Below are 26,394 nucleotides of genomic sequence, written 5' to 3' on the forward strand. Positions count from 1 at the left end.
CCTAACCATTATCTCTAAGCTACCCACACAGTAGGGAGATGGGATCTGTAGTGACTTCAGCTGTGCCTTCTGTCCCTAGGTTGCACTGCCGACGTTGTGTCAACGGCCGTCAGATCCGGCCACCCCCTGATGGTTCTGACTGCACTTCAGACCTGGCTCAGTGGAACCACTGCACTGATAAGTGGGGGCTCCGGGATGAGGTACTCCAGGCTGCCTGGGATGCTGCCTCCACTGCCATCACCTTCGTCTTCCACCAGCGTTCTCATGAGGAGCAGCGGGGCCTCCGCTGATAACCAGCCGGTCTGGGTGTAGCTCTTAGAGGAAGGAGATAGGGAAAAGGGGCTCCTTGCTTCACAGGGCCCTGTTGAATTTTGTTCTCTGGGAGAAAATCATCAAGAAGGGCTGCATGATGTTTGCCCAAAATTTATTTTATAAGAAAAACTTTTTTGGTTAAAAAAAAGAATAAAGGTATGAAAGGGTTTGAGGCCTGAGAGCAGTGTGGTAAGCCCAGCAGGAAAGAAGCCCCCTACACTTCTCTAAAGCCTGGGTGCCTGCTTGAGGAGGGAAGGCAGGAACCCAGGGGCAAGGGAGGGGATCTCTTCAGCAATTACGATGACCACTGTAACCTCCTGGCCCAGGGTTCCCAGGATAATGAGTAAGGGGCCCAAAGACTATAAACCCAGCTGTGAGAATGCCTCTTTGCTGGGCCTCATCAAGGCCTCCAGGACCTCAGTGCAAGGGAAGAAGGAAAAAAGAGAAAAAAGGTGACAGAAAGAGATAGAACTGGTGGTTGGGGTTCTGGGCAGCCCATGCTTCAGCCCCTGCAAGCTGATGGTACCGAGCATGAGACTGTGAGGTACGGGCCCCATCACATGGTGCTAACATAATCTGCGAAGGCCTGGGATGAGTCCCATGAGTCGCTAACCACATGGCAGGTAGCCCGGAGCCGCCGGATGGCTTCCCTGGCTGTGACTGCATCCTGGTCCAGCCAGTTTTGGAAGAGGCGCAGGTGACCAAAGGCTCCACGGCCCCAGCGCTCCAGCCGCTTGGCGAACTCCAGAAGCCCATCTGGCTTGATGCAGTTGGAACTGGTAGGGTGAGATAGATTAGATATCCAGGAAGCGTGAATTCCTGGTCTATATCTGTAGCCCCATCCCTTGTCTTGCCCCTCCCCTCATGTACCTGATGTCCAGCTGACAGAGAGAGGAGGATGAATCCTCTGAGAAAACATCTGCCAAGGCCAGCAGGCCAGCATTCCCTGGAGAGAAGGGGAGAATGCCTGTCACCTCCACCCAAGAACGGAACAAGGGTATCCCAACCCAACTATGGCTGGCAGAAGCCCAGCCCTGCTGGTTCCTGAAGCCCCAGCACAGAAATATCTGTATTCCAACTCCCACGTTCCCAGTGGAGAGGTCTTTGCCTTTATCCAGTGAGTTTTTAGGTCAAAGGCCTAGCTCCTTTCCCCTCTCCCTCCCCAGGGTCTGGCCCCCACCCAGGCGGTTCCCTGGCAGCCGGAGGCCCTTCAGTGTGGAGTTGCCCTTCATAGCAGCAACCATCTCAGGCAGAAATTGGGCTGGGCGCTTCTCAAACAGACGGCAGAAGGAGAAGGTAATCTCTGTCAAGAAAAATTATAGTAAATTCTGATGGCTGCATTAGGACTGGTGCTGCCCCTCCTACCCCAGTTGGCCCTAGCAAGGGGTATTAACATTATAGAGGCCTAAAAAGAGGAAGGAATTTGGACTCTAAGCAAGGCTGGAACTAAATCAGAATCCAAACCAAAGACTGAACCTAAATGTTCCCTATAAGAAGGTTCTCTGCATGGACAATTCTCCATTCACTTCCTTCTTTCCCTATCACTGGCCACCCTCTATGCAGGGGTGGGGATCAGAGAAAAGTCTATGAGGGGAGCCTGGCACAGTACATTTATTTTGCCCCACCACCACCATTTTGTCCACCTCTGAAAGGTAAGAGCAACTTTTGGGTGAGGCACTCTAAAAGAGCAATTTCTCACGTTTAGTAGAGGAGGGATTGAGGTTGGGGCTTTTAGAAGGAAAATGATGCAGGTTCTATATCCATTTTATAGTTGAGGACACAAGGCCAAGAAAGGACCAGTGGTTTGCTCACTCAGATAATAGAACCACAGTGAAGACCCAGGAAATGTCCAGGTTCTGAATAAGGAACTTACCTTGCAGAGTCAGATTCTGTAGCAAAAAGAGCACCTCGCTCTGACAGTCAGCCAGATTCATGTCATGGAAGCTCAGTCTTTTCAGGGCTAGGTTGTACTCTGGATAGGAGGCAGAGATCATGGACCATGGACCTTAGCTTTCCTAGCGAACAGTGCTAGGTTCCCACCTACTCCTCTCCCTTCACCATTCTGGCTGGGTCCTACCTTTGAGTGTTTGCAAAACAAGCCCAAAATCCTGGGGAGAGGCAAAGGTGGCACTATCCAGGGACAGCTGCTGCAGAGAACCCGAGGCCTTCAGAACGGAGCACAGCAGTGGGGCTGGCTGGGCTCCCCGTGGAAATCCCATCTCCAACTGCTCCAGGCAGTTTTCTGGATATGGTGAGGAAAGAAGATTCCAGCTGGCCATCTCTACCTCACTCCCATAGCAGGTCCCATCCCGTTCTTAAGGGATTCATCTAAAAAATTATTTATTCATTCACTTGTCATTGAGTGCCTACCATATGTCAGCACTATGCCAGATTCTGGGAATTGAGCACTAAATATGAGATTTAGTCCTTGCCCTTGTAGAACTTTTAGACCAGGAAGACAGGCTACCCAGACACAAGCAAATAAAGTATGCAGAGTGGTGGGATAGGAGACATACAAGAACTAAGGGAACATACAGCAGGGGAACTAATCCAGTCTAAAGGTCAGTTCTTTTCCTTTTCTGGAGACCAAGCTGCCTTGGTCACTCTCTGCTGGTCTTATGGTGGTTTAGGCCCTGTCTAGCTCAAGAGTATCTTAGTGGCAGGCTCTAAAGGGGGAATAGGTTCCCGATAAGCCAGGAATGAGTGATAGAAGAGGTCATTCCCCTTTCCCCATACAAACGCATCTGCACATTTGTGTGGGGATACACGTGCGTGCACACACACAAACACACACACAGTGCTTCACCTGGTATCTCCTCATCGCCTATTATGTGGCTAGGGGGCCCTGCATTCCCTGGCACACCAGGGTTGTCCCGCTGGCTTGGGTGGTCAACACGAATAGAGAGGACCCGTAGCAGGGGCAGTGCTCGCACGATAGCACGTGTCAGCTCCAGGATGGGCAGTGGCGAGAACAGGTCACTGAGATGCAGGGCACGGAGGCGACATCCAGCCTGGCCTGACAGGGCCCGCAGGCTGTCTAGCAGGCGGAAGATGTTAGAGCCCAGGCCTATGGCAAGAAAGAGATTAAGTCAGAACCATGTGGGAGTGTCAGCAGGGGTAATATATTCAAATACAACTCCAAATACTTTTGGTTACTAGCAAATCTCTTGGGCTTTGGCTCAGCTTATTTAAACCCATTTGTCTTAACTACTCATCCATGTCTTGCTTTTTCCTTAGGTAACCAGCACACTGAGGTCTGCTGTTTTGGGTTATGCCCACAAGAAGCATCAGTCAGGGCAGAGACAAAATTTAGAAGATACAATATGGTGAGGCAGCATGTGGCTACTAATTGAATGACAGGCACAGACAGTAGCAGGTCTCTGGATTTCTGGGTTCTGAGTAGTTTTCTGAAGAAACTGGCCTTGAAGGAAGGAAGTTTTGGATAGAAGGAGAAGACACAGTCAAGAGTCCCAGCTAGCTGGGAGCGGTGGCTCATGCCTGTAATCCCAGCACTTTGGGAGGCCAAGGTGGGCAGATCACTTGAGGCCAGGAGTTCCAGACCAGCCTGGCGAACATGGTGAAACCCTGTCTCTACTGAAAATACAGAAATTAGCTGGGCTTAGTGGCACATGTCTGTAGTCCCAGCTACTCGGGAGGCTGAGGCAGGAGAATCACTTGAACCCAGGAGACGGAGGTCACAGTGAGCCGAGATCACGCCACTGCACTCCGGCTTAGGTGACAAAGCAAGACTCTGTCTCAAAAAAAAAAAAAAAAAAAAAATCACAGCTAGGAGAGTGCAAGGCATGAATGGGATGCTTGTTTGGCCACATGAGGCTCAGGAAACAGCTCTAGAGGGCAGGGCATTGGAGGCCACATTATGGAAAGGCAAAGAGATGGTTTAACCTTTAGGCAATAGGGAGCACCTAAAAACTATGGGGAGTGACAGTGACCCAACTGGGAATACTTAAAAGAATCAATGGGTGGGAATGGGGCAGAAAAAGATAACCAAATCCCACAGCATGGACTAGGATCCAGGAAGGTTAGTTGCTTAATGCCACAGGCAAATAATTCGTTGGACTATGCAGGCTCCTGTTCATTCATTCATTCATTCATTCAACTAAACTACCCAGTGCCTACTAGATACCAAGTTTTTTGCTAGACACTAGTGAGCAGCACATTGCTTTTTTTTCTTACATAGCTTGATAATGTGATGGGAACTAGGGGAATAAAGTACTATGGAATTACAAAGGATGAGTACTTAGTCCAGTTTACATCAGTAAAGACACTCCAGCTAAGTCCTAAAGAACATAAAGGGGACAGGCTAAAATTTAGGAAGAATGATTGTGGCAGAGGCAACTTGGCATATGTAGAGGCCTGAAGGAGAACAAAAAAATTTCATAATGGCTGGTGTGAGTGTGTGAAGGGGGAAGCTTTCAAGATACAACTATAGGCCAGGTGTGGTGGCTCACACCTATATAATCCCAGCACTTTGGGAGGCTGAGGTAGGCAGATACCTGAGGTCGGGAGCCCAAGACCAGCCTGGCCAACATAGTGAAACCCTGTCTCTGCTAAAAATACAAAAATTAGCTGGGCATGGTGGCGTGTGCCTGTAATCCCAGCTACTGAGGCAGTAGAATTGCTTGGACCCGAGAGGCGGAGGTTGCAGTGAGCCAAGATTGCACCATTGCACTCCAGCCTGGGTGACAAGAGAGACTCCGTGTCAAAACAAATAAAAAGATACAACTATAGAGGTAACCAGGAGTAAGAATATGAATGACCCCTAAGTAAAATTAAGCCATTGAAAGGTGTTTGCATAAATGAATGACAGGGTCATTTTTGGCTGATTTTTGAAAAAATCAAGACTGCATTTTTCAAAGGACGCTTGGGCTGCAGTGCAGATAACGGATTTGTATGACGAGAAAGGAGTCCGGAGGAACTACTGAAATTAGTTCAGGTAGGGGGTAATGGTAGCTTGAATTAAGGATGTAGAGACAGAGAAATAAATGTATTTAACAAATTGTAAAGATAGGGCTGGGCGTACTGGCTCATGACTATAATCTCAGCACTGTAGGAGGCTGAGGTTGGTGGATCACTTGAGGCCAAGAGTTCAAGACCAGCCTGGCCTATATGGGGAAACCCTGTCCTTACTAAAAATATAAAAAACTAGCCTGGTGTGATGGTGCATGCCTGTAATTCCAGGTACTTGGGAGGCTGAGGCACAAGAATCACTTGAACCCAGAAGATAGAGGTTCCAGTGAGCTGAGATTACACCACTGCACTCCAGCCTGGGTGACAGCAAGGCTTTGTCTCAAAAAGGAAAACAGAAAGATAGGACCTCATGAGCAAATGTGTGGAGTAAGACAATACAGGTTTCTTTGGGCAACTGAGTAAACTGATCTCACTGAGAACAGAAGGATCGGTATAGTGTGAAGGTGCATTCAAGTTGTATGTAATGAGTTGGGAGGGGTATTGTGGGTTATGAAGTTGTCATGTCTATTAGCTGGATAAATGGGTCTGGAAGTTCAAGAGAAAGATTTGGGGTAATGTCATATAATGGGGAGTCTTTAGCATAGTTGGCCTTTGAAACCACAGGAATGGATGAAATTGTCCAACAAAGGTGCATAAAGTGGGAAAGCTCTGAGGAACTCTGAATAGAGGAGGAGAAAACTTTTTTTTTTTTTTTTGAGATGGAGTCTCGCTCTGTTGCCCAGGTTAAAGTGCCATCATGCAGTGGCACGATCTCCAGTCACTGAGTAGCTGGAATTACAGGCGCCTACCACCACACCTGGCTAATTTTTGTATTTTTAGTAGAGATGGGGTTTCACCATCTTGGCCAGGCTGGTCTTGAACTCCCGACCTCGTGATCCACCCACCTTGAACTCCCAAAGTGCTGGGATTACAGGCGTGAGCCACCGCACCTGGCCAAGAAAACATTTTTTAACGTAGTGAAAAAAAAATTTAATGAAGATTAACAGCAGTAAATCCTGCCAAGAAGAGTTACTGAAAAGTATACATTGGATCTAGTAACAAGGAGGACCCTGATGACACAGGTCCTTGCCAGTGCAGTGGCAGGGGTATAAGAGGCTGCAAGGAGCTGTGAGTAAGAGAAGTGGAAACAGTACAGATAACTAAGGTTGTGAAGAATAGGAGATAATAGAACAGTTTATTAATATGGCATAGAGGGAGGTGGTGGTGGCAGTTTTTGGTGAAGACCTGTTAAAATGCTGATAGGAGAGAGACAGTGGAAAGGAGAGAAGTAGTATAGTTGTTTGAAAGCATGGATCTGCAGTCTGGTTGCCTGGGTTTTGAATCCTAGCTCTACAATTGCTAAGTTATCCTGAGGAAGTCACTTGCCCTCATAGGGTTGTGAGGATTGTTAGATCAAATTATCAAGAATACTTAAAATATGCCAGACACATACTAAGCAGTATATAAAAATTAGTTTGAGAAACAAGCTTCCCTAAGAAGGTAGGATGCTTGTTTCTCAAACTGATAATTTTTATATATTTTGTTGTGAAGCTCTATGCATCTAGAGCACAGGTGGGAGAATTAGCCTTAGAAAGGATGGTGGTCTCTTCCATTCTGGTAAAGAAGGATGAGTGCAGATGGAGAGTTTATAGGCTGCTTAGCAAGCTAAAGAAACTCATGTGTGATGGCTTCTATTTTCTCTGTGAAGTAGGTGAGGTCATCCCTGAGAAGGGAAAAGGAGAGTTTGGAAGTGGTAGGAATGGAAGCTGATGTTGCAAGCACAGTGAAGGTTCATATGAGGTTAATGATCATGAGGACATAGTAACACTGATTTGCATAGTTGTATGATTTGTCTCTCTAGCAGTGTTCAGCAACCTAGGCAGATTGCTGGATTTAGCCGGAGCTGAGGTTTTGCTAGCTGGTCACAAGCAGGAGGGAAATGAGGACTGAGGACTGCTTTGCAGGTTGTTGGTCTGGTAAGAAATTGTGTCCCACACCTTGTCTGGACAGCTGCTCTGATATGACTGGTGAGGTGGTGAGGTCAAACTCTAGCCCTGCCTGGGCATGCATATACTATACTGCTCCCACCTGCCCTTGGACTGCCTTCCATATCTAAAATGTATTCATTCTTCAGATTCCAGCTGGCTCGTCTCATTGCCCCTCAGGAACCCTGCTTTCAACAACTAATCAAGTGTATAGACTTTATGTTCCTCTCTTCTAGCACGGACAGACTCCCCTGCTGTGAGGCATACAAATCTTCCTCTCTAACCTCCTGATCATACTCCCAATCTGCCCCTCCCACCTCCCTAGAATTAGGCACACAGCTAGTGCTGCTAGGCAATCCAAGCCACTGCCACTCCAGGGTGCTCACCATTGTAGGAGAGTGTGAGGCTCTCCAGTGACACCCAGGAGCTCAGCAGGTGGCACAGTGTCAGGGCTGCCTCTGTGGAGAGTGGAACTGTGAATAGCTCCAAGGTGGAGATGCTGCGGAATCTTTGTGAAGCTTCCAGTGCTGGAAGCCCCAGGCAGCTGGGATCTGATCCATCCAAAGCTCCACAAGCCACTTCCCCAATCTCCATCTCTTCACCATCCTCCTTCTCGCCAGCCACAATAAAAACAAAGTCATACAGGTCTTCAGACTCTGCACCAGGCCCCTGACGGGTGCGAGCACCCTTCTTCCCTGCAGCTCGCTTGAAACGCTTTAGGGGCTTAGGCTGTGGGGCTGAGCTAGCTGGTGCCCGTTTGTATGAGGATGTAGAAGAAGAGGCAGAGGAGGTGGCTGCTGGAGCAGAAGGTGACCGCTTGGTGCCAGGATCCTCATGGGAGGTGGCTGGGGGGTGCAGCTCCCTCTTAAGGTCTGTTCCGCCTGCTGTCAGGCTCTCCTGTGTGCTCCGGCGTGTTACCCGAGTGGCAGGTGCAGCTCTGGGCATCTGCTTGGCTTCACTCTTACGCCGGCTGGCCATCAGGGCTGCAGCACATCGCTCAGCAGCATCCCGGCGGGGCCGACGTGAGCCCAATAAGAGGGACCCTTCATCTCGGGATGGGGCCCGGCCTCGGGAGGCCTCTCCACAGAGGCGGCAGGGTGGGCCACCAGGCCCTGGTTGCCAGAAGCCAGCACTCATGGTGAGAATAAGGATGAAAAGGGCTGACTCAGGCACAGGCCAGGAGTATAGCGACACTTGACTGACAGCCCCATGGTGAATGAGCTGATGCAACAGCTGCCGAAGTGACTGCTGAGCAGCCACATCAGAGAACAGCAGGTGGCGGAACTTGAGAGTGTGCAGGGAGCTGGCCAGGGTCTCCAGAACCCTGCGGTTGGGCTCAGCCACCAGCTCGGTTGCACCCTGAAGCATGTTACAGATGGTGAGCTGTCGGACATGGCGGGAGCTGTGCAGAAGAGGTGAGAACCGCTGATCACAAAGACGCCTGTCAGAAGACACATCAATGGTCCCACGTAGAACATGGGAAAAAAAGGCCTCCATAAACTTGGCTCGCCAACATGTCACACTCTGAAAAGCAGAAAACATGCCAGACAGCCATGATATATCCATGAAACTGTCCAAATTTCCCTCTCTTCCAATAGCAAACTATTTACTGAGTCAGGCAACACTACAGATTCATTTAATCTTCACATCTCTGAGGTATGTATTATTATTAGCCCTATTTTACAGGTAAAACCGAGGCACAAAGAGGTTATCACCTGTGATCACAAAGGTAAATGGTTGGATTATTTGAACCCAGGAAATCTGGTTCCAGAGACCATGCTTTTATTATAGTGTCTCCACTGAAACACTCACCCCTGTAAGTTCTTCCATGTTTGTTTCTAGAACCTTATCCCAATTATTATTATTATTTTTTTTTTCTTTTTAAGATAGAGTCTCACTTTGTAGCCCAGGCTGGAGTGCAGTGGTGTGATCTCAGCTCATTGCAACCTCTGCCTCCCAGGTTCAAGTGATTCTCGTGCCTCAGCCTCCAGAGAAGCTGGGATTACAGGCGCCCACCACCACACCTGGCTAATTTTTGTATTTTTTTTTAGTACAGACGGGGTTTCACCATATTGGCCAGGCTGGTCTTGAACTGTAGACCTCAACTGTTCCGTCCACCTTGGCCTCCCAAAGTGCTGGGATTACAGGTGTGAGCCACAGCACCTAGCCCCTTATCCCAACTTCTTTTTTTTTTTTTAGACGGAGTCTCACTCTGTCGCCCAGGCTGGAGTCCAGTGGTGTGATCTCGGCTCACTGCAAGCTCTGCCTCCCGGGTTCACGCCATTCTCCTGCCTCAGCCTCCCGAGTAGCTGGGACTACAGGCGCCTGCCACCTCGCCCGGCTAATTTTTTGTATTTTTAGTAGAGATGGGATTTCACCATGTTAGCCAGGATGGTCTCGATCTCCTGACGTTGTGATCTACCCGCCTCGGCCTCCCAAAGTGCTGGGATTACAGGCGTGAGCCACCGCACCTGGCCTCCAACTTCTGATTCTTAACCACCACCAGCCCCTTATCACCTACACCTGACCACTAGCTTCCTGATTGCTCTCCCTGTCCCCAAAGTAGTGTTGTAAAATACATTACATCATACTGCTTTAAAACCCTGATGTCTCCCTACTGCTCTTCCACCCTCTGCCTGAGAAGCTTTATTTCCCACATCTTGCTTATGAGAACGCCTTGCTCTAGCCAAAGTGGTCACCCCACGGACCCAAACCTGGCCTATGTCCTTTCCTACATCTACCAGAAATGTCTCCATTGCTGAATTAGACTTCCTGAAAGGACTTAGAAACATATCATTTGAGACTTTCTTGTTGGGACTCCTCTGACACTCTGACTACTCAAGACTAAGAGGCTGGTATGTTGTCTCATGGTGTTGAGTCCCTTTGCCTGTGTACATGTCTTATCTCAGCCAGATTAGAAATTCTTAGAAAGCAGGAACCATATCTTGATTTGTTTCTTCCAAGGTAACAGTTATTTATTTTGATGGATAGGAAATCTAATCAGACTATTCTGCACCTGATCTTAGCCAAAAGGCCGAGAAGCGATTCATCAGACTATTCTGATGTGTTTAATACAACTCTGAATGCAAGTGATTCGCAGCCTTTGGTGCATATCAGAATTCTCTGTGGAGCTTTTCTTCCCCAAAATCCATATACCAGACACCCAGACTTGGTGATTCTATGTTACATCTGAGGTAAGGTCCAGACATCTTTATTATTTGAACCATCCCAGATGATTCTGATGTATATCAGAAGTTAGGAATTAACTGCTAATCCAGAAGGGCACACCAAGACAAAGACAGGTACCAGACCCCAAAGTTTCTAATTTAAGATGATCCCTAAGTCATCTCAGGGGCAGTAGAAAGTCAGGTCCCAGCTCTTTCACTATACTCTGGACTTCTCTGAACCTCTTCCCTCATCTGCAAAATGTGGATAACCTGCTTCACAGGATTGTTGTGAAGATCAAAATGAAGTACAAATTAAAGCACTTTGTAAACTGTAAGATATAAAAAATGTTACTGCTGCCACTGCTATTAGCCTGGATGCGATAATGAAATGGAGGCAGAGCCTATTAAGTATGGTGCTCATTCAGACTAAAGCCAAGGCTGTGGGGGCCTGAGGTTCCCCAAGACTAAAACATTTCTTTGATCCTTACCCTGCCTCCATGCATTCCTCCATACTGGAGTGACCCTCAGTTCCTATTTGAGGTTCTTAGAAGGAACTAGGCCTCTGCTGTCCTCAAGCAAAAGTGTCATTCCTGTTGCCTTAGCTATTTCCCCAGACTCCACTTACTGTGGTAATAATTAGGAATGACTTCTTGCTTGAAATAACTGCATAGCAGCAACACAGAAAGGCCTTGCTCATCAGCAGCAGGACATTAAGGGCAGGAAAAACAATACCTGGCAACCAAATCTCTGCTCAACTTTGAGTGAAGGCAAAGAAGGTATCCTTCGGTCCTATCTCACACTAGCACTTTTCCTACAGATTTGCTGGCCCACAACCAGTCTTGAAAAACACTTGCAGGTAACCTTAGCAAGGCTTCAGCTTTATAAGTAAGTTAGTCAGATGGTTATTACAATATCTGGGCCTAAAATATGGACAAAGACGGTGAGCCAAGATACTGTGGCTGTTTCTGGCTATAAGAGGCACACGGAAAACGTAGGTTAGATAGGTAAATACTGGACTTTTTCAGACATGTTAATGGTTCATGAAGACAATGGGAGACAGAATATTTGGAACACCCCAGACAACTGCAGTGAGCAGCATGACACAGTGATCAGGAACATGCACTCCAGAAGCAGGCTGCTTCAACTTGAATCTGGGTCTGCCATTCACTAACTGTAACTTAGGCAAGTCATTTCACCTCTTTCTGCCTTAGTTTCATCATCTATAAAGTGGAAGATCACTATACTGACATCATAGCATTTTTGTGACAGTTAAACGAGTAAAGGTATGACAGCTCTCGGTGGCTTCTTTCTCACAAATTAACGTACGAGCAGACAAAAGATCATGAAGTTTCATTCCATCACCACTCTTAAGAAGAATCTATGGGCCGGGCACGGTGGCTCACACCTGTAATCACTTTGGGAGGCTGAGGCGGGGGGATTACGAGGTCAGGAGATTGAGACGTTCCTGGCTAACACAGTGAAACCCCGTCTCTACTAAAAATACAAAAAATTAGCTGGGCGAGGTGGCAGGCGCCTGTAGTCCTGGCTACTCAGGAGGCTGAGGCAGGAGAATGGCGTGAACCCGGGAGGCGGAGCTTGCAGTGAGCTGAGATCACGCCACTGCACTCCAGCCTGGGTGACAAAGCAAGTCTCTGACTCCAAAAAAAAAAAAAAAAGTCTATGCTAAAATTCAAAGCTGAGAGATGCTTGAGATCTAGTCCAGACCACTCATTTTATGGAGTCGTATGCTATCACGATGCAAGGTGATTTAGTACTTTGTTTTCTGTGAGGGTAAAGGAAATGAGGCATGATCAATGAGGTGAAGTGACATTTGCTCAACAACACAATCCTTGGCCCATCCTCAATGGGCTGGTAGGGGAAGAGGAAGTGTGTGTACAAACTAGGGAGGGCTAAACATCTTGTGCTAACTTGTTAGAGCCAACAATATTCAGAAACTATATTTTGTTCATTGTTTTGCTGATACCAGAAATACTGTGTGTGGATAGAGAAGCAAATGAAAAATCATGGACGAGGCATGGTGACTCATGCATGTAATTGCAGCACTTGGGGATGCCAGGCGGGCAGATTGCTTGAGTGCATGAGTTTGTGACCAGCCTGGGCAACGTGACAAAACCCTATCTCTACTAAAAATAGAAAAAATGCAGCTGGGCATAGTGGTGCACGCCTGTAATCCAGCTACTTGGGAGGCTGAGGTGGGAGGATCGCCTGAGCCTGGGAGGTTGAGGCTGCAGTGAGCTAAGATCGTGCCACTGCACTCCAGCCTGGGCAACTGGAGTGAGACCGTCTCAAAAAAAGTGTAAACTAACTCTGGAGTATTTACGTATATGAGAGTACCTATATATATTTGTTTTTACAACATTGAGACAAGTCTGAACAGTTTCAAATGCTGGGCTTTTAAAACATACCATGTATTCAAATATTTTTAGAATATTTTATTTTGAAAATGTGTACCATATGTAATAATACTTGCTGTATTGAATATTTCCATTGTTTCTAGCTTTTATTTTATTTTATTTTATTTTTTATTTTTTTTTGAGACAGAGTTTCTCTGTTGCCCTGGCCTGGGCTGGAGTGCAGTGGTACAATATTAGCTCACTGCAACCTCCGCCTCCCGGGTTCAAGCAATTCTAATTCTTGTGCCTCAGCCTTCCAAGTAGCTGAGACTACAGGCACACACCATGTCCAGCTAATTTTTTGGTATTTTTTAGTAGACGGGGTTTCGCCATGTTGGCCAGGCTGGTCTCAAACTCCTGAGCTCAGGTGATCTACCCGCCTTGGCCTCCCAAAGTGTTGGGATTACAGGCATGAGCCACCATGCCCGGCCTGTTTCTAGTTTTTTTTTTTTTTTAAGACATTCTCGCTCTGTTGCCCAGGCTGCAGTACAGTGGCACGATCTCGGCTCACTGCAACCTCCATCTCCCAGGTTCAAGCTATTCTCCTGCCTCAGCCTCCCGAGTAGCTGGGATTACAGGCACGTGCCACCACACCCAACTAAATTTTGTATTTTTGGTAAAGATGGGGTTTCGCCATGTTGGCCAGGCTGGTCTTGAACTCCTGACCTCAAGTTATCTGCCCGCCTTGGCCTCCCAAAGTGCTGGGATTACAGGTGTGAGCCACGGTGCCTGACCCTGTTACTAGCTTTTTTATATTAAACTCTTCTGTAATAAACATCTGGAAATAAATCTTCATGAGTATCTCAATTTTTATATACTATAAATTCTAAGAAGTAGAACTTATAGCCAAATTTTTTTTTTAAGAGACAAGGTCTTGCCCCATCACCCAGGGCTGCAGTGTAGTGGTGAGATCATAGCTCACTGTAGCCTTGAACTCTGGGGCTCATGCAATCTTCCTGTCTCAGCCTCCCAAGTAGTAGGGACTATAGACGCATGCCACTATGCACAGCTAATTTTTAAATTTTTTCTGTAGAGATAAGGTCTCACTATGTTGCCCCAGCTGGTCTTTTTTTTTTTTTTTTTTTTTGAGATGGAGTCTTGCTCTGTCGCCCAGGCTGGAGTGCAGTGGCGCAATCTCAGCTCACTGCAACCTCCACTTCCCAGGCTCAAGTGATTCTCCTGCCTCAGCCTCTTGAGTAGCTGGGACTACAGGCATGCACCACCACACCTGGCTAATTTTTGTATTTTTTAGTAGAGACGGAGTTTCACCATATTGGCCAGGCTGGTCTTGAACTCCTGACCTCAGGTGATCCACCTGCCTCGGCCTCTCAAAGTGCTGGGATTACAGGTGTGAGCCACCATGCCCAGCCTCAATTTTCTGGGGAGGAGAGGGTCTCTGTCAGCCAGGCTGGAGTGCAGTGGTGCTATTATAGTTCACTACAGCCTCAACCTCCTGGGCTCAAGTGATCCTCCTACCTCAGCTTCCCAATTAGCTGGGAGGTACATGCCAACATGCCCAGCTAATTTTAAAAATTATTGCAGGCCAGCCAGTGGCTTATACCTGTAATCCCAGCACTTTGGGAGGCCAAGGCGGGTGGATCACTTGAGGTCAGGAGTTCGAGACCAGCCTGGCCAATGTGGTGAAACCTCGTCTCTACTAAAAATACAAAAAAGTAGCCGGGCTGATGGGCGCCTGTAATCTCAGCTACCTGGGCCAAGATCATACCACTGTACTCCAGCCTGGCGACAGAGAGAGACTCTGTCTCAAAAAAAAAATTATTGTAGAGATGGGGTCTCTCTGTGTTGCCCAGCCTGGTCTCGAATTCATGGGCTCAAGTGATCCTCTTGACTTGGTGTTCTGAAGTCTGGAATTACAGGTAAGAGCCACCACATCCAGCCAGCCTAGATATTTTAAAGTCTGAACAAATATTACCAGATTGCCTACCAAGAAAGTTACAACAATTTCTGTTCCCTCCAATAGCATATTAAAATGCAAATTTCACCCACCCGTGGCCAAACCTAGGCATTACCTTTGCAATGAAAACCAAATCAAAACAAGACTTTACTAAACTAAGAGGTGAAATAGGGATTTTACTTTCTGTTTTATCATGAGACTTAACATTTTTCACTTTACTGGGGATTTTTGTGTATTTCATGATGTGTCCAAATCCTTACTCATTTTATTTTACTGGGATATTTGTCTTTTTATTTTGTGTCCCTTTGTTTTGCAAATATTGTTGCAAATATTCTTTCCCAGTGTATTTACCTTTTAAAATTTGGTTATGGTGTTGGCATTTTTTTAATTTAATCAATACAAAGTCCTGAAGATAGTGTTAGCATTTTATGTGGTTAAATACGTCTGTATCTTCTTTCTTGGTTCTGTGCATTTAATAATTAGCACTCTCGGCTGGGCACGGTGGCTCACGCCTGTAATCCCACCACTTTGGGAGGCCGAGGCGGGTGGATCATGAGGTCAAGAGATGGAGACCATCCTGGCCAACATGGTGAAACCTCATCTTTACTAAAAATGCAAAAATTAGCTGGGCATGGTGGCACATGCCTGTAGTCCCAGCTACTCGGGAGGGTGAGGCAGGAGAATCACTTGAACCCGGGAGGCAGAGGTTGCAGTGAGCTGAGATTGCACCACTGCACTCCAGCCTGCGACAGAGCAAGACTTCGTCTCAAAAAAAAAAAAAAAAAAAATAGTACTCTCTCCATCCTGAGATTAGGATGGTCACTTTTATTTTTTTTTAGTTGTTTTGTGCTCTTTTTTTTTGAGACAGGGTTATGACACTGCAGTGCAGTGTCATTATCACTGCTCACTGCAGCCTTGACCCCTGACGCTCAATTGATCCTCCTGCCTCAGCCTCCCGAATAGCTGGGACTAGAGGTGCACACCAGCACCCCCAGTTAACTTTTGTATTTTTTGTAGAGACAAGGTGTTGTCATGTTGCCCAGGTTGTTCTTGAACTCCTGCGCTCAAGCAATCTGACCACCTTGGCATCCCAAAGTTTTTCTGGGATTGTAGGCATGAGCCATCACACCCGGCCTGATTTGTGCTTTTACTTTTGTTTATTGGTTTTATTATTTTTGGAGACGGAGTCTCACTCTGTCACCCAGGCTGGAGTGCAATGGAGCAATCTAGTCTCACTGCAACCTCTGCCTCTTGGGTTCAAGTGATTCTCATGCCTCAGCCTCCCAAGGAGCTTGGATTACAGGTGTGCGCCACCACGCCCGGCTAATTTTTGTATTTTCATTTTTTTTTTGTTTGTTTTTTTTTTGAGTCAGAGTCTCACTATGTTGCCGAGGCTGGAGTGCAGTGGTGCAATCTCGGCTCATTGCAACCTCTGCCTCCTGGGTTCAAGCAATTCTGCCTCAGCCTCCCCAGTATTAATCCCAGAGTAGCTGGGATTACAGGCATGCACCACCATGCCTGATTTTCAGTAGAGACAGAGTTTCACCATGTGCGCCAGGCTGGTCTCAACTCCTGACCCTCAAGTGATCTGCCCACCTTGGCCTCCCAAAGTACTGGGATTACAGGTATAAGCCACTGCGCTCAGCCTAAGTTTTGTATTTTTAGTAGAGATGGGGTTTCGCCATGTTGGCCAGGCTGGTCTCAACTCCTGACCTCAAGTGATCTGCCCACCTCGGCCTCCCAAAGTGCTGGGATTACAGGTGTGAGCCACCACACCTGGCCTGTTGGTTTTATTCTTTTAAAAATTTTTTTTTCTATTCTTTGGTGTTGAAACTGATTTTTTGTTGTTTTTGTTTTGAGACAAGGTCTGGCTCTATTGCCCAGGCTGGAGGGCGATGGTGTGATCTTGGCTCAGTGCAACCTCTGTCTCCTAGGCTCTCTCCCACCTCAGCCTCCTGAGTAGCTGGGACTACAGGTGCACACCACCACACCAGGATAATTTTTCTATTTTTTGTAGAGACGGGGTTTCTCCATGTTGCCCAGGTTGGTCTCAAACTCGTAAGCTCAAGCAATCCACCCACCTTGGCCTCCCAAAGTGCTGGGATTACAGGTGTGAGCTACGGTGCCCAGCCTTTTCTTTTCTTTTTTTTTTTTAAGAGATGTGGTTTTGCGCTGTCACCCAGGCTGGAGTGTAGTGGCATGATCACAGCCTCCAACTCCTAGGCTCAAGCTGTTCCTCTCACTTCAGCCTCTGGAGTAGCTGGGATTATAGATGTTAGCCACTGTACCCAACTCTTGTGCCTTTACTTTTTACAACTAATTCTTTTTTTTTTTTTTTGAGTCGGAGTCTTGCTCTGCTGCCCAGGCTGGAATGCAATGGTGTGATCTCGGCTCACTGCAACCTCTGCCTCCTGGGTTCAAGCAATTCTCCTGCCTCAGCCTCTTGAGTAGCTGGAACTAAAGTCACGTGCCACCACGCCCAGCTAATTTTTGTATTTTCAGTAGAGACGGGGATTCACCATGTTGGTCAGGCTGGTCTTGAATTCCTGACCTCGTGATCCACCCGCGTTGGCCTCTCAAAGTGCTGGCATTATAGGCGTGAGCCACTGTGCCTGGCCACAACTTATTGTTTATATAGAAGTCATTAGAGTATACTGTTAAGTGAGGCTCTAACTTAACTTTTTCCAAATAGCTAACCAATTGCTACAGAATAATTTATTGGGTAAATCTTAATTTATTCATTGCTTTTTCTCCAGAGTATCTATTCTATTATACAGATCTTTTTTTATTTGTTAAGTTTTTTGAGACAGGGTCTCTTTCCTGTTGCCCAGGCTGGAGTACAGTGGTGCGATCTTGGCTCACTGCAGACTCGACTTCCCAGGCTCAGGTGATCCTCCTACCTTAGTCTCTTGAGTATCTGGGACTACAGGCGTGTGCCACCATGCCCAGCCAGTTCTTTGTATTTTTAGTAGAGACAAGGTCTTCCCATGTTGCCCAGGCTGGCCTTGAGCTCCTGGGTTCAAGCGATCCACCTGCCTTAGCCTCCCAAAGTGCTAAGATTACAGGTGTGAGCCACCGTGCCTGAACTTACAGATCTCTTTATCTACCCCAGTACTACACGGTTTGAAATGTTATTGCTTTATAAGCATTCTATATCTATCTTGTTCACCATTGTATCCCTGGAACCTAGCATAATGCATGGAACTGAGCAGGCACTGAATAAGTGTTTGTGACTTATGAGCTGAAGGCTATTGTCATGCAAAAGTGGGAAGCGGGAAGACACCCTCTGGAATGGATATGCTCCAAGTTAGGACCTCTGCCTAACTGACTGTTGGACCACCAAGCCTGGGGCCTCTAAATGCTCTGAAATGCTTTGAGCCAAGAAGACAGAAAGCTTTATCCAAGAGAAAAATATAATCTTTATCACCTGCTGGTCAACTATACTGCTTGTGAAATACTGGAACAAAGTGAATCTGATGTTTCCTTAAAGATAGCAAAAAGCAGTTACTGTTTTCTAATATTCTTGAGTCTGCTTCTCTTCCACATAAGGCCTGGTGTCCTCATTCTGAACTCCAAGGGTTGCAGTCCAGATTTGGAAGTGAATAAGCTGAAGGAGATGGGGCTCAATATTACTGAACCCAGTGCATCCCCAGAAATTAAATCTCCAATTCTCGACATTAGCTTTTTTTCCACCTGTTATTTGGCCTCATTCACCATAGAAGGCCCAGTTCAAATACTACTTCCTAGGAAAGACTTTCTTGTTCTCTTCTCTCTCAACCTCCTTACTATTCTCTATTACACCACTTATCCTATCATATGTGATCTATTTGTAGATTTCCCTATTACACTGGTAGGTCCTTACCGGGCGCGGTGGCTCACGCCTGTAATCCCAGCACTTTTGGAGACCAAGGTGGGCGGATCAATTGAGGTCAGGAGTTTGAGACCAGCCTGACCAACATGGAGAAAACCTGTCTCTATTAAAAATACAAAAAAATTAGCTGGGCGTGGTGGTGCATGCCTGTAATCCCAGCTACTTGGGAGGCTGAGGCAGGAGAATTGCTTGAACCCGGGAGGCAGAGGTTGCAGTGAGCCAAGATCTCACCATTGCACTCCAGCGTGGACAACAAGAGCAAAACTCCGTCTCAAACAAAACAAAACAAAACTGTTAGGTCTTTAAGATTAGAGGCTGCGTCTATTCTTCCAATATCTAGTGTAAGATCTGGTACCTGGTTAAGTTTCAGTAAATGTTTATTGAACTAAATCTACCCTGTCACCTAGTTATGGGTCAGCAAAAGAAACTGCTTAAATGAGAGCTCCAGTGATTTATATCTGTATCAGTGAATAATAGAATCTCAGGGCTAAAAGGAGCTCTAAAAGTCATCTTGTGCAACCCCTTTTACAATGCTGAATCCCCTGCAGAACACCCTTGTGTCAAGGAGTTATACAGACTCCATTTGAACTTAGTGATGGGAAGTTTATTACCTCTAGAATTAGCTTGTTTCATAAGCTCAGGGTTTAAGCTTTATGTAAACTTCAGGTTAGCAAAAATGTATCTTCCATTAGCTTCCATCCAGAACAAGTCTATTAATCCCTCCTTCATGTGACAGTCATTCATATATTTCAAGATGGGTCATGTTTCCCAAGTCTTCTCTTTTTCAGGAAAAACATCTCCAGTTGTCCCAATGTGACTCACATAATGTGGCTTTGACTTCTTTCTCCATACTCCACGGGTAGCCTGACCACTGCAGAGCTAGGCAGGACTGTTGTCCACCTTGTCCTTCAGCCTATACTATATTTACATTAGTTCACACAGCTCAAGGTATAGTCGTTATAAGTGGCTTCAACACACTGTTGACTAAACTCCCTTAATCTTTTTTATATAAGCTGTTACTAATCAGACTCCTTTATCCCTCATCCTGAGGCCATGCAATTGGAACTTTTAAAACTCACTGAAGTATTGGTGTATTCTATTAAATTTCATTTTGTTAGATTTGACCACTGCACCAACACCATCAAGAACTCTAGGAATTCTGGCTCTGCCATCCATTGTGATCACTAACTTTCCCCGTTTTGTGTCCCCTGCAAATATGGTGAGCAAGCAATTCAGTGACAAATGCCAAATGGACCAAAACCTTGTGACAAGCCATCAGAACCCTCCTCCCAAATCCATTCCATCATTGCCTCTGCACTTTATCAGTACCCAGCTTGTGTTTGTGTGCTATTCCTGCTTTTACCATGCAGAATCAGGCTAGCATTCTACCTGATACCTTAACTTACTTCCAAACTGGAAGGCCTTGTCTTCATCAGTTCATCCCAGAGTCGGCGCCAGATGGCCTGAGTTGAGAGGCCTGTAAGGAGAAATATCACACTTGGCTGCTTGCTGGCCACCACGAGTAAAGTACATCAACCTTTTATGTTGTCTTCTGGGTTCACAGGAGCAATATGGCAGAGTCATTAAGAGCACTGGCTCTAAAGACAGATTGCCTGGGTGTGAATATCAGCAAACTACACTCCAGCTATGTGACTTTGCGCAAGTTACTTAATTTATCTGTGGTTCAGTTTCCCCATCTGTAAAATGTTAATAACAGCTATTTCATAGGGTTGTTGAAAGGATTAGAGTAAATGAGTTTCTCTGGGTAAAGTGCCTAGGACAATGCTTGACACATTAGGGTTAAATGTTACCTGTTAACAGATGTGTCTAATGAGGGGAGGAAGCTTGGTAAAATAGAGAAACTAAGATTCAGAAGATCTGGGTTGTTCTGGCTTTGCTATTAATTGTGGTGTGCCTGTGTCTCACTTTTAGCAGTATAATAAAGATCATATACTTGGCTTTGTGTTTCACAGGACACTGAGGAATGAGGAAGAAAAATAGGTGTGAAGGTACTTTTTGAAAAGCATGAAGTTCTAGCAGGTATCAGGGGTAATATTTACCTGAAGAACATTATGGTGCCTTGCTCATAATCATTGACTGAGAAAGAGACAGAAAGATACTCACCTTTCTTGAGGGCAGTTTCCTCAATCCTCTCCAAGTAATATATATTGAGCAGAGGTAGGATGCTTTGAAGTATTGGGCCTGGAAGGGCTACAAAAATCAAAACAAAAGTTTACTTTTCCTCCCCTCCCACTCCCACCCAAGAGGGTTCCAAGTATTATTTATTCTACTGGAAAGGAAAATGGAAGGGTAGACTTCTCATTTGACAAATGGAACTTCTAGAAGCTAATCTAGATCTGTTCCAAACTCTAGTCCACTTATCTTCAGCCACTCAGTTGGAAGCTGGAATTTCAGGGGCAAGGGTGTGATCATCCCACAAAACAAACTGACATGCCAAATGAGCTTGACATGCTTATTTAGGAGCTGGTCAGTTCACTTCTGCCTAAGCAAAATGAACCATTTGGCATTGAAAAGGACCTACTCAATATGTGTGATAAAAGGTCTTTCATAATCTGCCCTGCTAGTATCAGCTCCCTGCTTTGCCTCCTACATTTCAGCCACACTTAACTACTTTTTCATTTACCTAACATATTATGCCGCTTTCTGCCCCTGTACCTTTGTCATGCTGTTCTTTCCAACAGGAATGTCCTTTGTCTTGCTGTTCTAATAGGAATGTCGTTGCCACTTTCAGTATATCAACTACTCATCTTTCAAGTATCACATGCCCTTTATTAAGTCTTTCCTGAATTCCTTTCCCATTTTTCCAGATTAACCACTACCATCCTTTGGGCTACTGCTATATCCTGAACTAGTACTTTCCTATGAAGAATAGAAAGAATTCATGTCTCTAAAGTCAATATATCTTAAAAACAAAACCTGCTCTTGCCAACTTCTCTAGTTCTAAGAGCCGTTATAGTATAGTGTCTAAAGGGTTTGGCCTCTAGAGTAGGACAAATCTGGGTGAAATCCTAACTACTTAGTTAAATGTGAATCCTTGGACAAATTATTTAAGCCTCTTTAAGCCTTAGTTTCTTCAACTGGAAAAAAATGGAGGCCGGGCACAGTGGTTCACACTTGTAATCCCAGCACTTTGGGAGGCTAAGACAAGAGGATTGCTTAAGCCCAGGAGTTTGAGGCTACAGTGATCACACCACTGTACTTGAGCCCAGGTAACAGAGTGAGAACCCCATCTCAAAACAAAACAAAAATTAGCAGAGTGTGATGGTGTGCACCTGTGGTCACAGCTACTTGGGAGGCTAAGGTGGGAGGATGGCTGGAGCCCAGGAGGTTGAGACTGAAGTGAGCTGTGCTTAGACCACTGCACTCCAGCCTGGGTGACAGAACAAGACCCTGCCTCAAAAAATAAAAAATAGGTGGGATGCAATGGCTCACACCTGTAATCCCAGCACTTTGGGAGGCCAAGGCGGGCAGATCACTTGAGATCAGGAGTTTGAGACCAGCCTGACCAACATGGTGAAATCCCATCTCTACTAAAAATACAAAAATTAGCCAGGTGTAATGATGCACGCCTGTAATCCCAGCTACTTGGGAGGCTGAGGCACGAGAATCGCTTGAACTCAGAAGGTAGAGATTGCAGTGAGCCAAGATGGCGCCATTGCACTCCAGCCTGGGCGACAGAGCAAGACTCTGTCTCAAAAATAAAATAAAATAAAATAACATAAAATAAAATAAAATAAAATAGAGAAACAGTAATTAACTCATGACATTGTTGTGAAGATCATGCTTATAATCTGTTTAAAACAATGCCCAGGGCTGGGTGCGGTGGCTCACGCTTGTAATCCCAGCACTTTGGGAGGCCGAGGCGGGCAGATCATGAAGTCAGGAGATCGAGACCACGGTGAAACCCTGTCTCTACTAAAAATACAAAAAAAAATTAGCCGGGCATGGTGGTGGGCGCCTGTAGTCCCAGCTACTTGGAGAGGCTGAGGCAGGAGAATGGCGTGAACCCGGGAGGCGGAGCTTGCAGTGAGCCGAGATTGCACCACTGCACTCCAGCCTGGGCAACAGAGTGAGACTCCGTCTCAAAAATAAATAAATAAATAAATAAATAAAACAATGCCCAGCCATAATAAGCTCACTAAATGTTGGTTGTTATTTTTATCCTGTCAATGGCATCTCTGTCCAATCAAGAACAAGTCAAACTCACACCTGTAATTCCTGTAATCTTTGGAGGTCGAGGTAGGGGGCATTGCTTAAGCCCAGGAGTTTGAGACTAGCCTGGGCAACATGGCAAAACCCCATCTCTACCAAAAATACAAAAAAAATTAGATAGGTGTTGTGGGGCACGCCTGTGGTCCCAGCAACTCGGGAGGCTGAGGTGGGAGAATTGCTTGAGCCCAGAAGACAGAGGTGGCAGTGAGCTGATATCATGCCACTGCACTCCAGCCTGGGTGACAGAGTGAGACTCCATCTCAAAGAAAAAGAACAAGTCTAAGATCTTGGAGTATACCAAAATTTCCGCTCCAAGGTCTCTTTTTATCTTTACAGAATAACTGAATCTTGACATCCAAGAATCTAGTATAATTATTTGTACATAGTAGGTCCTCGATGTACCGGCTGAATGAAAGTGTTAATTCCCTATGCTTTTACATGAATGTAGTCCACATCACCTTTCATCTGGTCTATTACAATAGCCTAACTGCTGTCCTTCACTTCAGTCTCTATCCAGTCCCTCTTCATCCTGCTCTTGGTGATGACATTACCCTCTTCAAAAATCCTTGGAGGTCTCTCTGCTGCATTCATGATCAAGTCCAAACTCCACATCCTGGTATTCAAGGTGTATAATATACCTTATTTTAAAGTTTCCTCATTGTACCCTTTCCTGCTGCCTCTATACACCCGCTGCCCCAACTCCTTACACAAAGCGATGCTAGTCCACTACCTCCAGGAAGCCTTTCCTGGCTGTTAGCCCACACTGAGACCTTCCTCCAAAATAGCAATGCTTAGCAGGCCTCTTCCTTGGCTACTCTCCTAAAAGGCCTCATTTGATTCAGCTTTTTCTGGTCTAGTCCCACAGGGGCTCTTCCTCCCCAGTCTCCTCTCAACTTGGCTGGGGGCTCAGCCAGTAATGGGATGGTGGTATGTACAGCAGTGGTGGGGGAGGGAGAAGGGGAAAGGGAGATTCAGTAAACTGTCAATTGTTTTGGGGGGAAGAGGCAACACGGGAAGAAGTTCCTCCAGAGCCTTACCCCTTTTCCCTCCAACCTGCTCCCCTCTAGTTAGCCATCTCTTCTCGCAGCTACAGGAATTCTCATCCCCGGTTACTCACAAACTCCTCTCTTCCTTTCTCCATTCTTCTTAAGCCGGGATTTTCCTTGCTTCCTTCTAGCCTGCACCTTTAATGCTGCTGCTTCCCAACCTGGGCCTCCACACCCAGTCATCTTCCTTTTTAGCCAGTCTTAGCATCCCAGAAGCTCCAGGCGGAAAAGCCAGACCCTCTCTGCCTTCTTCCCCATGACCTAGGACTTTCCTGAGCTCCCTGCTCAGCTCCACGGAGCCTTTCCTCCTGTTCCCCATGGGTCGGCCTGCCCCTTGTCTTCTCAGCCGCTGGCTGGCCTGGGGCCTCCACTGTCCCCTCCGCACACCGGCCCGACTTCTAACAGCCTCTTCCACCACCACTATGCAGGACACTCAGGCCTCACGGTACTGGGCTCCACTCCCACAGCCAAGGGCCTCCCCGACCACCCTCCAGCTTATCCCGGAGCTTCAGTCCCCCCAGACTCCAGGGCCTTTTCCCCACACCCCCTCCTCATGGCATAACTCAAACTCCGCGCCCTGCAACCTCGAGTCCTCAAAGTCCTCACTCCTGTCCTGACCAGGGCCTTCCTCCTGCAAAGACGCCACGGCCACCCGCAAGGCCTCCTGGTGGAACCTCCCCCGCGCTGCCTCCAGGCCCAGGGCCTGCTCTCCTGCCCCCCTCCCCAGCAGGCCTCGGCCGGGCCTGCCACCTCTTCGCCCAACTCCAGCCCCGGCCTCCCGACCCCACCCTCACACCAGCAGCCTCTCAGGCCCGAGGCCTCCCCTGTCCCCAGCGCGGCTAGGCCTGCTTGGCAGAGCCTCACTTTCCCCTCTTTCACTCGCCCCACGTCGGACTCAAGTTTCCCTCGTCAGCGGCCAGGCCGCGGCCGGCGGTCCCCAACCCACAGCTCCGCCTCCCAGCCCAGCTGGCCGGTTCGCCCTCCCCGGCCGTTCATCCCGGTGCCCCAAGCCGCCCTCCATCCAGGCCCGGCCCTTTGGTCCCGGCCGCCCTCAGGCCTGGGGCCCCCGTTCACTCCCATTCAGCCCAAGGCCTCTTGGCGGCGCCGCGCCCCCTGCCACGGCAGCCCGGCAGTCCGGGATCCCCGGGCCGTCGCCCCGCTTGGGGCCTCCTTGGCCCTTCCCGCCTGTCCGTCATTCGAGCCTCTCTCGCTTGTTTAAGCCGCTCTGGCCCCCCCTCCACTCGCTCTCCGGTCCCTCCTCGCCGCTCGACCCGATCCGAGTGGCCTCCGGCGCTCCCTGTCCTGCGGGTAGCTCGGTCGCTCAGTCAGTTTGGCACCCGAGACCCCGGTTGTCGGTTCGCTCCCGTCAGCCCTGGGCCGTCAGACAGGCCGCGGCGCCCCGAGCCTTTCGGCCTCTCCCCCTGCCCCATTCCCTCGCTCTCCAATCTGCTGTCCTCCCCTCCGCCCATCGGCTTGGCCTCCGGAATCTCGACCCCCGTGGCGTGTCAGGCAGATACTGGAGCCCCGGGGCCATCAGTCAGGTTCGGTGGCCCCGGGCCTGGCCTCCTGGCCTTAGGCCGGGCCTCCTAACCTCGGCCCCTGCCCCAGGGCAGCCAGACCATCGCTGCCCACCGGTTCGACATCCGAGACTCCCCTGCCTGGCCCAGCCGAGTGTCAGTTCGCGGCCCACAGCCTCAGTCCAGCCTCAGTCGCCCGGGCCCAGACTGCTTCGCTCCAGACCGGGCCTCCTGGCCTCGCCCCCCGCGCCCCCGAGCCAGGCCGCGGTGCGGGTCAGCCTGCCCATTAGGTCTCCGTCTTTACTCTGTCCAGCCCTGTCAGTCACAAAATTCATGCTCCGATCCTACGAGCTGGCTTTCAGTGCCCCAGGCTGGGCCTTGCCCCGGGCCTCCCGGCCTCGCCCCCCGCGCCCCCCGGCCGCTGGGCCGCCCCCTGCTCTTAGCCAGAGGTGGCCCCTCACCCCGCGACTTACCCCACACCCCGCTCTCCAGAACCCCCATATGGGCGCTCACCGCCCGCCCGCACAGCTCGAACAGGGCGGGGGGAGCGTTGGGGCCCGAGGCCGAGCTCTTCGCTGGCGCCGCCTCCCGGGACGTGGCCTCCATGGTCGTTGCTGCCGCTACCTCACAGAACCAGCAACTCCGGGCGCGCCAGGCCTCGGGCGCCGCCATCTTGGGGAGGTGCGCGAGCCCGAGAGTGTCGCCCGCGGACCGCCATCTTGAAAAGGTCAGCAGTTAGGACGGCTCCATAAGCGATATGGGGAAGAATGTGAATTATGCTAAAGGAATTTCGAATAAATTAGCACACTTCCCAAGTCTCTTAGGAGCTACTATTTTAGATAAACTCCTAGATCAATTATACTTGGGTCTGGTGTGACTAAGGGGATGTTTCTTAGCAAAGCCTCCTCAGGTGCAAAGATCAGCCACCCCTAACCCCTGCCTGCGGCTGGTAGTACATGCCAATCT

The 26,394-nt window shown here is 48.0% G+C and overlaps 2 protein-coding genes across 5 annotated transcripts in view; one reads left to right on the forward strand and one right to left on the reverse strand.

Annotated features, from left to right (window-relative positions):
- Positions 1–310, forward strand: part of RAD54L (RAD54 like) — a 32,580-nt gene extending 32,270 nt beyond the window's left edge. For all 4 annotated transcript variants that reach the window (XM_032160726.2, XM_032160725.2, XM_032160729.2 and 1 more), the window contains one exon: positions 80–310. In XM_032160726.2, the coding sequence (XP_032016617.1) occupies positions 80–290 (211 nt within the window). In that variant the 3' untranslated portion in view covers positions 291–310. The remainder of the gene's footprint in view (positions 1–79) is intronic.
- A 97-nt stretch (positions 311–407) lies between these two features.
- Positions 408–26,394, reverse strand: LRRC41 (leucine rich repeat containing 41). The gene is made up of 10 exons (XM_032160723.2): positions 25,902–26,394; positions 20,757–20,843; positions 20,039–20,109; positions 7,652–8,789; positions 3,119–3,379; positions 2,390–2,554; positions 2,186–2,284; positions 1,493–1,615; positions 1,183–1,258; positions 408–1,088 (listed from the first exon to the last, which is right to left on the reverse strand). The coding sequence occupies exons 1-10, from the start codon at positions 26,098–26,100 to the stop codon at positions 869–871; spliced, it is 2,439 nt and encodes an 812-aa protein (XP_032016614.1). The 5' UTR covers positions 26,101–26,394; the 3' UTR covers positions 408–868.

This window comes from Hylobates moloch, unplaced genomic scaffold, assembly GCF_009828535.3.
Source record: "Hylobates moloch isolate HMO894 unplaced genomic scaffold, HMol_V3 SCAFFOLD_8, whole genome shotgun sequence".
In the NCBI taxonomy this organism is placed as follows: domain Eukaryota; kingdom Metazoa; phylum Chordata; class Mammalia; order Primates; family Hylobatidae; genus Hylobates; species Hylobates moloch.

What these genes read in the sequence shown, in the direction of transcription:
- LRRC41 (XM_032160723.2), bottom strand. Translation starts at nt 26,100, where the DNA reads ATGGCGGCGCCCGAGGCCTGGCGCGCCCGGAGTTGCTGGTTCTGTGAG. An exon ending in GGAAACTGCCCTCAAGAAAG is followed by an intron (nt 20,110 to 20,756) that starts GTGAGTATCTTT and finishes TTCTCCTTACAG; the next exon opens with GCCTCTCAACTCAGGCCATC. An exon ending in CAAGGCCTTCCAGTTTGGAA is followed by an intron (nt 8,790 to 20,038) that starts GTAAGTTAAGGT and finishes TCTGCTTTTCAG; the next exon opens with AGTGTGACATGTTGGCGAGC.